Below are 17,524 nucleotides of genomic sequence, written 5' to 3'. Positions count from 1 at the left end.
GAGATTCACACGGATGATCCCTGGAATGGCAGGTCTAACATACGAGGAATGGCTGAGGATCCTGGGATTGTATTCATTGGAGTTTAGAAGGTTAAGGGGAGATCTAATAGAAACTTACAAGATAATACATGGCTCGGAAAGGGTGGACGCTAAGAAATTGTTTCCATTAGGCGAGGAGACTAGGACCCATGGGCACAGCCTTAGAATTAGAGGGGGTAAATTCAGAAAAACGGAGACATTTCTTCAGTCAGAGAGTGTTGGGCCTGTGGAATTCATTGCCGCGGAGTGCAGTGGAGGCCGGGACGCTAAATGGCTTCAAGGCCGAGATTGATAAACTCTTGATGTCACAAGGAATGAAGAGCTACGGGGAAAATGCTGGTAAGTGGAGTTGAAATGCCCATCAGTCATGATTAAGTGGCGGAGTGGACTCGATGGGCCGAATGGCCTTACTTCCACTCCTATGTCTTATGGAATGAGGTTCAATTCCAGCCTCGGGTTCTGTCTCTGTGGAGTGTGTACACTCTCTCTGTGTCTGTGTGGGTTTCCTCTGGGTGCTCCTATTTCCTCCCATGGTAAATGGCCATACTAAATTGCCCAGAGTGTCCAGGGATGTGTAGGCTTGGTGGATTCGCTCTGGGAAATGTAGGGTTATAGAGATAGGGTAGTGGGGTGGTTCTGGGTGGGATACTCTTCTGAGGGGCTGCGTAGACTTGATGGACTGGAGTTATAAATGCATATAAATTGGAAGTACAGTGTTCAGGTGATGTTACCATTTACCTGTAGTCACACTTATTGTCCTTTAATTAAACCATCACTTTGACTGTAAAGTGCCCAGTCTCTAAGTGAGAAACTGAGAATGTTTTTAGAATCTGAAAACATTTCTTTGGTCAGATCACAACCGTGTACAATTAGGCACTGTATCATAAGTAGGATATTAAATTTGGATAAGAGTGCAATTTAGATTTCCCAGAATGTTATCAGGATCCCAAGGATTAAGTTATGAGAAATTAAGTAAAAAGGTTTGTTTTGTCTGGAATATTGAAGTTTAAGGATTTTGAAAGGAAGTTATTAAAATTCTTTCATGGCGCATGAGCAATTCTGGCAATCAGCACCTCTAGTTGAACTGACTGTTTCATGGTCATTTCAGAGGACAGCTAAGAGGTTTGGAGTCACATGCAGACCAGATCATGATGAACAACAGATTTCCATCTTGAAGGACACTAATGAATCAGATGTTTTTTTTTAGAGGCATCAACAGTAGCTTCATCACTAAGGGACCAGTTTTATGTTCCAAATACATTTACTTAATTTATAATCCACCAGCTGCTGTGGAAGGATTTGAACCCACACCTCCAGAATATTATCTTAAGTTTCTGAACTATTAAGCCATTGAAATTACCACTATGCCACATCACCCCAATGGATGCAATAAAAATAAAACTTTTTTTTCACTCTAGCAGAGTTCAAGACTAAGAGTATAATCTCAAAATATGAAACGAAGTTTGCAATTCTTCATACAAAGAATAGTAGAAGGTGGAGATCTCTTCTACAAAAAGCAGTAGATTGCAAGCTCAACTAATAATTTTACATTTGATATTCATAGGTGTTTGCTTGCCAGGGGTATGGAATAAAAGTGAATGAATGGAATTAAGATATAGATCAGATATGTTTCACTGAAATGCAGGACAGTCTGAAGGTCGGCCTTGCTTACTCCTGTCATTCTGCGGCTATCTATTACTTCCTGTACAATATACTGTTAGAGCAGGATGTAAACAAAACAATATCACTCTGAGGACAAACCTTTACTGCATATTTATAGGTCTGCTCCGCTTCTAGCTTTCTCCCTGTCTGAAATGACAAAAAATAAATCAAATTAACACAAACTCAAGGAGAAGATATAATAGGACAATAAAGTACTGTAGTTTTGTGTTTCAAAAAACAAACTGTACCATAAGACATTTTTTTAATCATATCCTGTCTTTAGTTAGAAGTAAGATGCCATAAGAATAGATTGAAGATTATCAACAAAATACACTGTCACCAAATCATACATTCACATGCTCTTTTTGGAATAGCAAATTGATTCAATGTTCTGATGAAAAGCTCTTTAAGACTGGAAGTACTCCTATTAAGGATTGACCTTCACAGATCAAGTTGTATACTGCTCATTTAAAGAACTTGTCCATTATTAATTTCCATTAATTTGACTGGAAGATTACATTTTGACAAAAAAAATTCAAGATTATCAAAATTAATCTTCAATGAATTTCTGAAAATAACAGTTCTCTCAGCTAGATATAAACTTAACATTGTGAAAGCTGGTTGAAATTAAACAGGAGCCTTGGTTAAATGCAAATATATTTTACTTTAAAACACATCTTGAATATTAAAAAATAGAGAAGGATATCAAATCAATTATTGTTTTACTTCATAAATGTTTCAGACTCAATTTGCAGTATAAACATCAAGTCAGATATGAGAACTTTAAAAAAAAAGATATTTTCACCCTTCCTCTCCCAAAGGTGCCAATACACAGTCATATGCTATTTCAGGAATGTTCGATGACCCAGGTATGCAATGATAATTGATCATGTTTAGCTGGTGCATCTTTAGTTGGCATGCCAATATAATATAGGAAGTACATTCCTATCTTCAGTCAACATTCACAAGTATTCTTTCTAATAAGGGACCAGAAGCACAAAATGAAGAACTGAAGCATTTTCCTTCCCCAGTTCAGAGATGAGTCGGCCAAAAACCAACTATTATCATAGCAACTTTCAGGTCCTTAGGCAAGTCCACTGTGGGTAAATATTGCAATTGATTTGCATGATTAATTTCCCAAAAGAGCAAATCAATACATTTCTCAGTTGTTCTGTTTTTGGCATAGCTTGAGATAAAAATGCTAGCCAAGACCATTGAATAAATTCTGCTCTATTTTGAATGGTACCAGAAGATAATTTACATCGAGCTGAACCAGGGGCATCTTGTTCAACATTGCACAGAAAGAACGCACCGTTGAAATGCAGCACAAGCTCAGTAATGCACTCAGGTGTCAGCATAAAAAATCTGTTCAAATTGGAAGTAGGGCTCAGATCCACCAGATTACCAGACTTACACTTAATTACGATCTTCCTGCTTAAGTAAAATCAGTTCACGTAACAGATGAAAGATTGAATGTGGGCTCTTGTGATGCAGTGGCAGTGTCCCTACTTTGTAAAAGGAAGCCAGAGTTCAAGTTCCACCTCTCCAGAGTTGTGTAACAATATCTTTGAACAGGTTGATTATCAAAATCAAACTCCAGAGTTTATTGGCTAGTGTTTTCATCTATTAAATTTTCAAATTCCTTCCCCCACAAAAATGAGTGAATTAGCATTCGATGAGCCAGCTTACATAGGTAATTATATGTGTCACACTTTGAAATTACTTTCATTCATAAAAAATACCTTTAAGCACACCAATGTGAGATATCCCCAGACCTCCGCATTCATGTTACACAGAATATTTGCTTCACAGAGTGCATCTTCAGCATTTGTCAGTTCATTCAGCTGAGTAGAAACACAATGAAAAATAATGGAGTTAATCCCTTGAGTCTGAAAAAGGTATTCCAAAAGCACTTATCAAAGGTAATTTGCCTTAACTGTACTTGGTATACCCGATAATCTGTCTTTGGAGATGCTCAGTATGTTCACAAATACATAAAAAAATTATTTTCCATTTAAAGTATTTTTATGAAGTTTTCTTCCTATATAAGTCTCATGCACAATGCATTGTTCTGTGGGGAAATTAAAACACAATTTAATTTAATTTAATTTACTCCAAAGTTTTCTTTAATTACTGTTGCTTTGTGTATGAATATAGAAATTCATTTGCACACAAGGTCTAAAAGATTGACATTTAGGTTCCACATTCCGGAAGTTTCTCCATAATCCCCTCCCCCATTCACCTCCAAAGCACTCTCTCTTAAAATCTGTCTCTTTTACCAAGTATTTGGTTAACCTGACTGTATTTGCTTCTTTGATTTAATGCCCTTTTTGGTTTGATTAGTAAGTGGTGGTATTTTTCTAATATCGAGATATAAAACTCCTATCCATTATCTCTGTTCCTGTCTCCACAGATGCTGCCTGACCTGCTGAATATTTCCAGTACTGTATTTCTTGTTTACTCACTCGATAGCAGGCTATACCAACTCCCAGCCAGGACAAACAGGATGGTGCTCTGTGGGAAGCGAAAAGGTAGGTCGATTTGGCTAATTTATACTGGAGAAAAATGTTAGAAACAACAATCAGATGGTTTATAAATATGAATAAAATGTAAAAATAAATAAACCTCCTCCGTAACATCATGCCCAATTTCCAAAGTCTGATACAATAAAGATCTTCTTGCATCAAGCACTAATTGCACAACTTACAAGTATTTAATATGGTCCCATTTTGCATGAGGCTTGTAAGGTTAGAGGTTACAAATCAGGGAGTGTGTGGCCCTGAGCTGGGGCAGGGCTGACTGCAGGGAGAGTAGGTGGAAGCACATGGCTGCGATCATGGAGTGGAGGATCGTGAAGGAAAACTGTTTCTGGAGGTTTTGGATTTGCTGTAGTTTATGCTCGAAACATCAACTCTCCTGCTCCTCAGATGCTGCCTGACCGGATGTGCGTTTCCAGCATCATACATTTTGACTCTGATCTCCAGCATCTGCAGTCCTCACTTTCTCCTAGAGGTTACAAATGTTGAATCGAAAGTTAAATGTTCTTTGAGGTAAAGACAATTCTTTAAAAGAATTTCACCTAAATACTGGTTTGAGGCTTATGATTGACAGGTTGGATCAAGAGAAGGAAAGCTGAGAGTGATGCAGTCATTGTAATTAATCTTAATGCTAAAATCAGTACATAGGTGTGGGTACTAAGAAGAATGATGTGAAGGTGCCAGTGTTGGACAGGGGTGGACAAAGTCAGAAGTCACACAACATCAGATTATAGTTGAATAAATTGATTTGAAATCACAAGCTTTTTGAGCATAGCCCCTTCATCAAGTAAAATGAGTGAGAAGCACATAGGCACACAATTTATAGGAGATCAAGGGCAGAAAGATCAAAAGATCATACAAATAGTGTGTGTGGAGGGTCGAATCTCTGCAGGTGATCAAAAGTGTCAGATGGTGTGAGTAAAGTGTCAACAGCTAAATTACAAGCAAAGAGACAATCTATAATCCAATTAAATTAGATAGAGAGATAATTACAAAAAAATTAAAATAAGGTGGTGCTGGAGACAAACTAAATGGCACTGGAAAAACATAATAGTAATAGTTGCATGCTGAGGGTCTAACCAAAGTAATAGGTAATCTAAAACTGTACAAACTAATTACCGTAGAGAGATCATAACAATTTATCAAGGTGATGGTGTCAAAACAGGACAGTCAGGAAGATTTTACATTTATCGAACAGTGTGGTGGGGTTACATGTAGTGCGACATGAAGCCACGATCACAGTTGTTACCGTCTTAATGGGTACAGGACATGATGAGCGATTCTGCATTGTTGTGTATCTTGAAGGCTGCCTTGGAGGAGGGTTACTCGAAGATTGGGGCAGAATGTCCTTGACCGCTGAAGTGTTTCGCAATTGAGAGGGAACATTCCTGTCTGGCAATTGTGCAGTATCCTTTTATCTGTAGCCGTAGTGTCTGCATGGTCTCACCAATATACCATGCCTTGAGGCATCCTTGCCTGCAGCGTATGAGATAAACAACATTGGCCAAGTCACATGAATATTTCCTATATACATGGTGCGTGGTATTCCCATGTGTAAATGTTGATGATCTGATATGTCTTTCAGAGGTTGCCATGGCAGGATTGTGTGGTGTTGTGGTTGATATTGTCCTGAAGGCTGGATAGTTTGCTGTGAACAGTGGTCTGTTTAAGATTTGGCAGTTATTTGAAGGCAAAACGTGGAGGTGTTGGGATGATCTTGACTAGATATCCATCATCATCGATGACATGTTGAAGGCTTCTAACAACACGGCATTGCCTCTCCACTCCAGGGAAGTACTGGACGACGAACGGTATTCTGTTGGTCGTATCCTGTGTCTGTCTTTTGAGGAGGTCGTTGAGGTTTTTTGCTGTGGCACACTGGAACCAGCAATCAACAAGTTGAGCATCATATTCTGTTCTTATGTAGGGTGTCTTTCAAAATTTTTAGGTGTCCACTGCATTTCTCCTCATCTGAGCAGATCCTGTAGGAGATGGCTTCTTTAGTATGTTTAGGGTTGAACCTAGAGAAGAGCAGCATCATGAGATTATCCATGGGCTTGCGGTAGAGCGAGGTACTGAGCTGTCTGTCCATGCTGGAGATGGGGAAATGGAGATTCAGACATGCAGAACAGTAGTGGAGACCAAACCTGCACCCCAATATGCCAGCATCTCCATGCTAAAGCATAAGCAAGACTTCTTTGCTTACAGGATTGCCTACGAATGCTGTACACCAGATAGATCAATGGCATTTCTTCCTTTGGACTCATGGCAAGGAATCACTGAGATAACTACATCGCGATATCAGCAGGTTTTGTCCCACCATCAGGCTTACCATGATCTTTTGATCTCTCTGCCCTTGATCTCTCTGCCAAAACAATTGTGTGTCTGTGTGCCTCTCTCTCACTTCATCTGACAAAGAGGCTATGCTCCAAAAGCTTGTGATTTCAAATTATCCTGTTGAACTATAACCAAGTGTCATGTGATTTCTCACCAAGAGGGAAAATGTCAAAAACTCACAGAACACATTGGCAGGAGGAGGCAGACACTGTCAGGCTCCAACAAAGTGATATAACTAATTATGGTGTAAGTTCAGTTGTAATTATGTCTAAAACGTCACACACAGGGGTAGACAGACATTCAATATGACTGTTGAAGGTTATTCAATAGTACTTAGAGAAATAACTCCACAGATCCCATCACCAAGTGACCCTTTATTTACACTTGGAAAGTCCTTGACACTGATCCAGCACCCTCAGAGCCGGCTGTCAAAGTGAGCATGGCCACTGACACTCCTATTTATTTCTGTCAGCCAGGGCTCCCTGTTTGGACCAAGTTAACAGCCCCAATCAGGGAACTAATGTTCTATCAGATCTACCTGATTGACCACATTACAATCATGAAACTCAAGATACGGTATAGTATTATCCAGATGCTGAATGAATCAAATACAGTAAATTTAGCTTTAAACAGTGCCTTATGAACCGGCACTCTCGGTAAACAAGCAAAAATGATATACTTCAAATGCTGGAACTTAAATGTATTATCAAAATCTCCACGATGTACAAGTAGTCAGTTGAGGGTGTGAGTGAGAAGGCTCTCTGCTGGTAAATTTTATTTAAGGCAAAATTGCATTATTAAAGTGATTTAGGCTGTAAATAAAGTTGTTGTGGTTCTGTTCGCCGAGCTGGAAGTTTTTTTTTCGCACAAACTTTGCAAATAAAGTATATCAGTGATGAGTACATCTGCTGCATTGTGTCTCTATTATTTAGTGCTTGCTTTTACATTAATTATGAGGATCTCATGCTCAACCAGAATGTTTGATTAACTGGTACACTTCTGTTCCCATAGGTGCCAATTAATAAAAAGTTTGTTGTACAATATATTTTCTTAAACATCAGTCAAAATTCTTTTGTCGATATCCAATTAGTGGGTTGGAGATGAACAGCAAGAATGTTGTTTTTAGCAAGAAAACGCAATTGGGTTTGAAATTAAGAACTGAAAGAAATGATTTACTTTCACATAGATTCTGTCAGTTGTTCTTACATGACATGAAAAGTCCTGAATTTTACATCTATATAAGTTAAACTGTTGCAAAAAGCCTACTATATTAGAACTCAATTTATGAACTTTTATGTGAGAGGCAGACATGACTGGTAACTGCACATTTTACAAAATGGAATTTCCCAAAGATATTGGCTAACGTATGTATTTTCAATGCATTTTGAATCATTGTTGAAATCTATCTCACTCATACCAACATGTGATAGATATTTTCTTGTGTTGCTGTCAAATACTTTACAGCAGATTAGATTTTATAAATTACCACACTAGCATTCCAAATGTAATCCTCATGCAATGTCATAAGTAAGATCAATGTTAGTTTAGATCTGCTATTTATATACAAAACAGATCAAAGCTTGAGTGGGAGTCGCTAAAATAAAATAGTATCTTCCTATGGTCAAATTACAGCAATATGTAAATAATAAAAATGTTAGCTCAATACCCTCCCCAGTGAGACCATTTTATTAATTCAAATGCATATACATTTCCTGTGAAATTGAAATAAATTGTCCTTACTGATTGAATCTTTTCCTCCTGCAAGTAGATGGAGCCGAGTCTCAGGCAGATGGAATGCATGTCAAGTGCATCATTCACATAACACAAAGCACGTTCATAATATTCCTTAGCCTTGCTATAGTTTTCTTTCATATAGCTTAGATGTCCCAGTAAAGCCCACAGGTCTGGATTCTGTAACGTCAAAGTTGTCAGAGAATTTAACATTTAGCTTCCGATGCAAAAGAATAAAAAATTATTATTGGAAAAATTGGATTTCCATGAAATATACATTTAAAGAACAGGGAATACAAGTTATTTCCAGTTATTAACAACAATCATAGGCCTGGACTTTACAGAAGTAACAATGGTAAAAAATGTCTGTGTTACTCAACATTACTTCTCGGAAACTGATGGCAACTTCTGGAGTAAATACTTACACGATTTAAAGCAGACATTCAGAAATTTTATGAAATTTTTAGAAATCATCACTGACAGTTATCTCCATAAGTGCTGAAGGCCCCGAAGAGTAGAATTAAGAAGAAATTACAGGACTGACAAGACTATTAGTCTGATTTTAAAAATCCTTGGAAAAGTAAAACTGGATTTTCATTAGTGTACTATGTTCATAGGTATGGCTGAACAATATGAACGGTCCTGGAAAGCTGATTTTATATTTCTGAAATGGCAATCTTTTTCATTGTAATAAACAAATTAACATATTGTAAAATATTTCATAATATTTGTGTCTAATATGAACAGAATAGACCAATCGAGTTTTGAGAAGATTTGTAACTCAGGTTGAGGTTCTGGGTGTAGGTTTGCTCGCTGAGCTGGAAGATTTGTTTTCAGATGTTTCATCACCATACTGGTAACATCATCAGTGGGACTCTGGATGAAGCACTGGTGGCATAGCCTGCTTTCTATTTGTGTGTTTGGGTTTCCTCGGGTTGGTGATGCCATTTCCTATGGTGACACCATTTCCTCTGGTGATGTTATTTCCTGTTCTTTATCTCAGGGGGTGGTAAATAGGATCCAAGTCAATGTGGTTGTTGATAGAGTTCCAGTTGGAATGCCGTGCTTCTAGGAATTCTCCTGTGTGTCTCTATTTGGCTTGTCCTAGGATGGATGTTTTGTCCCAGTCGAAGTGGTGACCTTCCTCATCCACATGTAAGGATACTAGTGAGAGTGGGTCATGTCTCTTTGTGGCTAGTTGATGTTCACGTATCATGGTGGCTAGTTTTCTGACTGTTTGTCCAATATAGTGTTTGTTACAGTTCTTGTCATTTTGTAAATGACATTAGTTTTGCTTGTTGTCTGTATAGGGTCCTTAGTTGCTGTTTTAGTGTGTTGGTGGGTTTGTGGGCAACATGATGTCAAGGGGTCTCAGTAGTATGGCAGTCATTGCTGAGATGTCTTTGATGTAAGGGAGAGTGGCTAGGGTTTCTGGACATGTTTTGTCTGCTTGTTTGGGTTTGTTGCTGAGAAATCGGCAGACTGTATTCATTAGGTACCTGTTCTTTTTGAATGCACTGAATAGGTGATTTTCCTCTGCTCTTTGTAGTTCTTCTGTGCTGCAGTGTGTGGTGGCTCACTGAAGTAATGTTCTAATGCAACTTCGTTCGTGGGTGTTGGGAGGATTGCTTCTGTAGTTCAATATTTGGTCCATGTGTGTTGTTTTCCTGTAGACGCTGGTTTGAAGTTCCTCATTGGCTGTTTGCTCTGCTGTGACATCTAGGAATGGAAGTTTGTTGTTGTTTTCCTCCTCTTTAGTGAATTTTATGCCAGTAAGGGTACCATTGATGGTCTTGGAGTTTCCTCTAATTTGTTTCGTTTAGTGACGACAAAGGTGTCATCCACATAATGGATCCAAAGTTTGGGTTGGATGGTTGGCAGAGTTGTTTATTAGAGTCTCTGCATTACTGCCTCTGCTAAGAACCCTGATATCGGAGAACCCATGGGTGTTCCGCTGGTTTGCTGTAGGTTTTGTTATTGAAGGTGAAGTGGGTGATAAGGCATAGATCCACTTGCTTGACAACATTGTTCTTGCTGATGAAGTTGATGGTGTTTGGTGTATGTGTCTTTGGTTCTTCTAATAGTGTAGTCAGTGTTTCCTTGGCCAGGTTGATGTTGATGGATGAGAACAGGGCTGTTACATCAAAGGAGACCATTATTCATCCTCTTCCATCTTGGTGTCTTTGATGGTCTTCAGGAATTCTTGGGTGGAGTGGATGGAGTGGTGTGAGTCTTCTACTCAGTGTTTTTGTTTTTGGTGTAGCTCCTTGACCAATCTGTAAGTTGGTGTTCCAGGTAGTGAGATTATGGTCTGAGGAGGGCCATAGTGAATTTTGGGTAATCCATAGAAGCGTAGTGTGTTGGATCCATCAAGTTTCATTTTTTGGAAGTCGGTCTTGTTTATTTCTCCAGATTTCTGAAGTGTTTTGAGTAGGGCTGTGATTCGGTTCTCTAGTTGTGGGGTCAGGTCTATCGCCACTTGTTGGTAAGTGTTGGTATATCTGCAAGTAGTGCGTTCGTTTTCTCAATGTAGTCTCTTTAATATAAAATGATTGTCAAGCGTCCTTTGTCTGCAGGTAGGATAACAATGTTTTTATCTTCTTTTTAGTCTTTCTAGTGCTTTCCTTTCTTATGTATTGAGTGTGCTTCTTTCCTTTTTCCTGCTTAATGTTGGTGCGATTGTCTGTCTGAAGGGTTGCTGGGTCTCTTCTGTGAGTTGGTTGTCTTTCAGAGTTGTGTCTAATGCTGCTAAGAAATATTTTTTGTCTGCATCCTGGAAGTTGTAATTTAATCCTCTTACTAAAACGGCTTTTTCAGTGTCTGTTAAGGGTCAGTCCAGTAAGTATTTAATTCATGCTTCTATGTTGTCTGTGTTGTTATTTTGTGTAAGTTGGTCTAGCTTTTTCTGCAGGTCTAGTTTTTCATTTTCTGTGTTTGTCGCTGTCTAATGTCCATGGCTTGTTGTACTATATCTGTCAAATCATGGTCTGTTGCATTAGTGAATAAAGATTTTTGGCACAAAACCTCCCTATGCAGTATATTCAAAAAGAACGGTACCCAATGGACACAGTCCACCAATTTCTCAGCAACAAACCCAAACAAGCAGACAATACACATCCAGAAACCCTAGCCACACTCTCCTACATCTTGGAAATGACTGCCAGACTACTCAGACCTCTTGGCAACATGGTATCCCACAAACCCACCAACACACTAAAACAGCAAATAATGAACTTGAAGGAGCCTATCCGGACAACAAGCAAAACTAATGTCATTTACAAAATACCTTGCAAGGACTGTAACAAACACTACATTGGATAAACATGCAGAAAACTAGCCACCAGGTTACATGAACATCAACTAGCCACAAGAAGACTTGACCCTCTCTCACTAGTATCCTTACATACAGATGAGGAAGGACACTACTTCGACTGGTACAACACATCCATCCTAGGACAAGCCAAACAGAGATACACATTAGAATTCCTAGAAGCTTTCCAACTGGAACTCTATCAACAAACACATTGACTTGAATCCCTGAGAAAAAGAACAGGAAATAACATCACCAGAGGAAATGATGTCACCACAGGAAATGGCATCACCAACCCAAGGAAACCCAAACACATAAAAAAAAAGTGGGATATACTATCAGTGCTTCATCCAGAGGCTCACTGATGATGTTACCTAGAATGGTGACGAAGCGTCTGAAAATGAACCTACATCCTCAGGCGACTGACTGTGTGGAGTTTGCACATTCTCCCCGTGTCTGCGTGGGTTTCCTCCGGGTGCTCCGGTTTCCTCCCACAGTCCAAAGATGTGTAGGTCAGGTGAATTGGCCATACTAAATTGCCCATAGTGTTAGGTAAGGGTAGGTGAATGTAGGGGTATGGGTGGGTTGCGCTTCGGCGGGTCGGTGTGGACTTGTTGGGCTGAAGGGCCTGTTTCCACACTGTAATGTAATCTAATGTAATCTAATCTAATCTAATTCAGAACCATAGACCAATCTTTATTTTATTCATCATAGAATGATTATTTTAAAAAAAGGTGAAAGGTAACAGAGTCTTTTAACATTCTTGTTTACTGTCCGTGAGTCTACTTCAGTGATTGGCTACTTACCCTATTTGGTGACATTACCTTTGATGCCCTGGATCATTTTAAGGATAATGCAAGGAGCCAAGAGAGTGGGAAACCTACAGTAAATAATACTCGCTGAGAAAAAGAATGAGAGAAACTGAAGAGATTAAAATCTGACAGATCTCCAAGATCTGACGATCTGCATTCCAGTGGATGAGCTGATTCCAATTTTCCAAAATTCCCTAGATTCTAAAATAGTCCTGGCAGATTGTAAATCAATGGATGGAATTCCACGACTCAACAAAGGATGGAGAGAGGAAAAATGGAACTACAGGCCAGTTTTTGGCATCAGGTTGAAACTAATAATGGGAAAGGAGACAGTTGTGACACACAGATTGCTGCGTATTTGTGTCACAAACATTTAAATAAAGTAATTGAATTGAAATTAATTGAATTTATTGTCACATGTACAGAAACACAGTGAAAAGCTTTGTCTTGCGAGCAATACAGGAAGATCACATAGTTAATTAGCATAGCTAAGTAAGTAATAGGTAAACAGCGGCAAAACAAAAACACAGGTACAGGCGGATGCCACGTGTTTGTGAGTCCATTCAGTATTCTAATAACAGTCGGGTAGAAACTGTTTCGAAACCAACTGGTGCGTGCGTTCAAGCTTCTGTACCTTCTCTCCAATGGTAGATATTGTAGAAAAGCATTGTCAGGGTGGGATTTATCTTTGAAAATGGTGGCCTTTCCTTGACACTGGGCTTGGTAGATGGATTCTATAGATGGGAGGTTGGCCTTTGTGATTGTCCGAATTGAATTCACCACTCTCTGTAACTATCTCTGATCTTAAATGGTACAGTTGCCATACCAGGTAGTAATACATCCAGACAAAATGCTCTCGATGGTGCACCTATAAAAGTTGGCAAGGGTATTCACCGTCATGCCAAATTTCCTCAGCTGCCTGAGGAAGAAGAGATGCTGTTGGGTCTTTGTAACTAGTGTGTCCACATGAAGAGTCCAAGAAAGCATGTTTTGATGACCACTCCCATGAGCTTGACAATCTTTACCTGCTCCACCTCTGTGCTGTTAATGTGTAGGGGGGCTTGAGTACATCCTGCTGAAAGTCAGTAATGAATTCCTTGGTGTTGCCTGCATTAAGAATTAGGTTGTTCTCAGTGCACCATCTTTCCAGGTCTTCCACCTCCCGTCTATTGTCTGTTTCGTCGCCATCTGAGATTCGACCGACTGTGGTGGTGTCAAGAGTAAACTTGTAAATGGCATTAGTCTAGTATTTGTCGACACAGTCATGGGTATACAGTGAATTCAGTAGGGAGCTGAGTACGCATCCCTGGGGGGGCACCAGTATTGAGTGTTAGTGAGGATGAAATATTGTCCTTAATCTTCACTGATTGTGGTCTGTGGGTCAGGAAACTGAGGATCCAGTTGCAGAGAGTCGGGCTTAGTCCAAGATCACTAAGTTTAGTAATCAGTCTCAAGGGGATAATAGTGTTGAAGGCTGAACTGTAATCAGTGAGTATTATTCTTATGTAGCTGTTCTTAGTGTCAAGATGTTCTTGGGAGGAGTGAAGGGCAAGTGATATGGCATCTGACATGGATCTGTTGGTTCGGTAGGCAAATTGGAGTGGGTAAAGAGTAGTGGGGAGGCTGGAGTTGATTAATGCCATGACCAGCCTTTCAGAGCACTTCATGACCACCGAAGTTAAGGCACCGTGCGGTAGTCATTGAGACATGCTGCATGAGCCTTCTTAGGCACAGGGATGATGTTGGCCCTCTTGAAACAGGCAGGGACAGTGGACTGCTGCAGGAAGAGGCCGAAGATGTAAGAGAAAACCTCTGCCACTTGATCTGTGCATGCTCATCTTCGAGACTATATAAATAATAAAGTCCCCATGATTGTCCCATTCTTTGTTACAAGATCCATTCATTTCATGTTTAATGCTATAGAAGTACAGAGCAGTAGATGTAGAACAGTAGATTTTAAGCTCCTCCCATTAGAGTTTATGACTGTCTTTTTAGAATATAGAACATAGAAAAGTACAGCACAGAGCAGACCCTGTGACCCATGATGTTGTGCCAAGGATGAATCCTAATCTAAAATAAAATAACCTAGCCTATGCACCCATCAATTCACTACTGTCCATGTGCATGTCCAGCAGTCGCTTAAATGTCCCTAATGACTCTGCTTCCACCACCACCACTAACAACGCATTCCATGTGTTCACAAGTCTCTGCGTAAAGAACCTATCTCTGATGTCTCCTCTATACCTTCATCCTCACATCTTAAAACTATGATCCCTCGTAGCAGTCCATCCTGCCATGGCGAAAAGTCTCTGGCTATCGACTCTATCTGTGTCTGTCATTATCTCATATACCTCGATTAGATCACCTCTCTTCCTCCTTCTCTTCAGAGAGAAAAGTCCGAGCTCAGTCAAACTCTCTTCATAAGACAAGCCCACCAGTTCAGTCAGCATCCTGGTAAATCTTTTTTGCACCCTCTCCAAAGCCTCCGTATCTTTCCTATAATAGGGCGACCAGAACTGAACACAATATTCCAAGTGTGGTCTCACCAGAGTTTTGTAGAACTGTAGCAAAACCTCGTGGCTTTTAAACTTGATCTCCCTAGTAATGAAACCCAAAACATCATATGCTTTCTTAACAACCCTATCCACTTGGGTGGCAACTTTGGGGGACTATGCACTTGAACACCAAGATCCCGCTGTTCCTCCACACTGCCAAGAATCCTGTCTTTAATCTTATATTCAGCACTCAAGTTCGACCTTCCAAAATGCATCACTTTGCCTTTATCCAGGTTGAGCTCCATCTGCCATTTCTCAGCCCAGCTCTGCATCCTGTCAATGTCACACTGCAGCCTGCAACAGCCTTCGACCTTTGTGTCATCGACAAATTTACTAACCCACCCCTCAACCTCCTCTTCCAAGTCATTTATAAAAACTATCAAGAGCAGAGGCCCAAGAACAGAGCCCTCCGGGACACTACTCACCAGTGACCTCCAAGCAGAATACTTTCTATCTACAACCATTCTCTGCCTTCTGTCAGCCAACCAATTCTGAATTCAGAGAGCCAAATCTTCCTATATCCCATACCTCCTGACCTTATGAATGAGCTTATCATAGGGAACCTTATCAAATGCCTTGCTGAAGTCTACATATACCACATCCACTGCCCAACCTTCGTCAACCTGTCTAGTCACCTCCTCAAAGAACTCAATAAGATTTCTTTGAGGAGCACCTGCCCCTCACAAAGCCATGCTGATTGCTTTTAATCACACTATGCTTTTCCAAATATTCATAAACCTATCCCTCAGAAGTCTTTCCAAAACCTCACTGACCACCGACCTAAGGCTGATGTAAGATGTAAGTGTTTCTTAATTTCCATCCATTATTCTGTGTTCTGATCCCTCTGAGACAAGATTCTCTCAGTATAATCAGTCATTACTGTCAGGGAATTCCTCCTTTTCCATTCTGTCTGTTTTTTTTCAAAACATGGCATACTCTGAAATATTTATTTCCCAACCTCATCATCCAGTAATTAATTGTATCTCTCTCTCTCAATTAGAAATTAGATCCAAATCATTTCTCTCTCTTTGTCTCAGTGGTTCATTGATCTCATTGTGAATGTTTTATGCATTCAAATAAAGAGCACTTCATTTTAAGTATGTTATTACCAATATTTGCATAAATAACGCACAGTTGCCTGATTGCCACAGTGAGGCCTGAAGTTTCAGCTATCGTGATTGTGCTCACAATTTGGTTGGGTATGTGTGGTCAGAATGTTAAATTGAGCACTGGAACCAAAGTGAATGACTGGAAGACCACTGCCATTCCTGAACCATGTTTTGGCTTCAAAGGGGTGTTGTTGAAGAGCTCAACTGTTGACTATACTGTGTTCAATCGACCTAAATCAGCCATGCGCTGATTGCAAGGTGGTACTCATCAAAACATCAGATGATCAACTTCTAAAATACAGGAATCCAGATGCAGAAGCAAACCAGTAAAAAAGTAGTACACTGGCAGTTTCCTGAAAACTGTGCACAAAACTCTTCCCATCTTGAATTTTGCTTTAACATTTGTCACAAATGTTCAATAAAAAGATAATCAATGCTTAATGGAAGGAGAAAGTTTATTGGCCAATTTATATTTGTTTATACTGTTAGAAGTAGCATCAGAAATAAAGCAAGCTAATTGGAAGCACAGATGCAGCTTACAGGGTTTGATGTGGCATCCATCTTTCAGATCTCCCTCTGAATTACATAGCTTCATGCATGTGCTATCGACTAGTTCATGATTCATGTATTTATGCTGAGAAATTCTGCACATGCTGTTCCAAACCTACCCAATATAAACATTCCTAAGAGAGTCAAAAAGTGCGGCACTGGAAAAGCACAGCAAGTCAGGCAGCATCCAAGGAGCAGGAGGATCAAAGTTTCATACATAAGACCTTCATCAGGAATGCGGGGCAGGGGGCTGAGAGATAAATAGGAGGTGGGTGTGAGGATGGGGGGAAGATAGCTGGGAGGGCAATGGGTGGATGCAGGTGGGGGGTAATTGTGATCGGTCAGTGGGGAGGATGGAGCAAATAGGTGGGAAGGAAGATGGGTTAAGAGGGTGGCACCAAGTTGGAGGTTTGGATCTGGGATGAGGTTGGGGGAGGGGAGATTTGGAAACTGGTGAAGTCAATGTTGATGCCATGTAGTTGAAGGGTCACGAGGCAGAAGATGAGGCGTTCTTCCTCAAGTTGTCGGGTAGCTTGGTTTCGGCAGTGGAAGAGGCCCAGGACTTGCATGTCATTGGGGGAGTGAGGTCCCACTGCCCTGTGGCTGCCCATTTCAACTCCTCCTCTCACTCACCAAGGACATGCAAGTCTTGGGCCTCCTCCACTGCCAAATCCAAGCCAACTGACAACTGGAGGAGCGCCTCATTTTAAGACAATAGCCATTCTGCCCTTCAAGCCTGCACCATCATTCAATATGATCATGGCTGATCATCCTCAATCAGTATCCTGTTCCTGCCTTATTTCCATAACCCTTGATTCCACTATCCTTGAGAGATCTATCCAACTCTTTCTTAAATGAATCCAGAGACTGGGCCTCCACTGCC

At 40.2% G+C, this 17,524-nt stretch overlaps 1 protein-coding gene across 2 annotated transcripts in view; it reads right to left on the bottom strand.

Moving 5' to 3' along the window:
- The window catches only part of cfap70 (cilia and flagella associated protein 70), a 93,912-nt gene that overhangs the window by 3,751 nt on the left and 72,637 nt on the right, over window positions 1-17,524 (bottom strand). The window contains exons 24-27 of one of the 2 annotated variants that reach the window (XM_043712078.1): window positions 8,316-8,486; window positions 4,167-4,256; window positions 3,444-3,545; window positions 1,801-1,848 (exon numbers count right to left, since the gene is read on the bottom strand). In XM_043712078.1, coding sequence (XP_043568013.1) covers window positions 1,801-1,848; window positions 3,444-3,545; window positions 4,167-4,256; window positions 8,316-8,486 — 411 coding nt within the window. Of the gene's footprint in view, window positions 1-1,800; window positions 1,849-3,443; window positions 3,546-4,166; window positions 4,257-8,315; window positions 8,487-14,168; window positions 14,275-17,524 lie in introns of those variants that run through there. The other variant, XM_043712079.1, reaches the window with a different exon arrangement.

Source organism: Chiloscyllium plagiosum, chromosome 21, assembly GCF_004010195.1.
Source record: "Chiloscyllium plagiosum isolate BGI_BamShark_2017 chromosome 21, ASM401019v2, whole genome shotgun sequence".
Classification (NCBI taxonomy): domain Eukaryota; kingdom Metazoa; phylum Chordata; class Chondrichthyes; order Orectolobiformes; family Hemiscylliidae; genus Chiloscyllium; species Chiloscyllium plagiosum.
The sequence above is the reverse complement of the archived record's forward strand: the minus strand, read 5'-3'. Positions and strand labels throughout refer to the sequence as shown.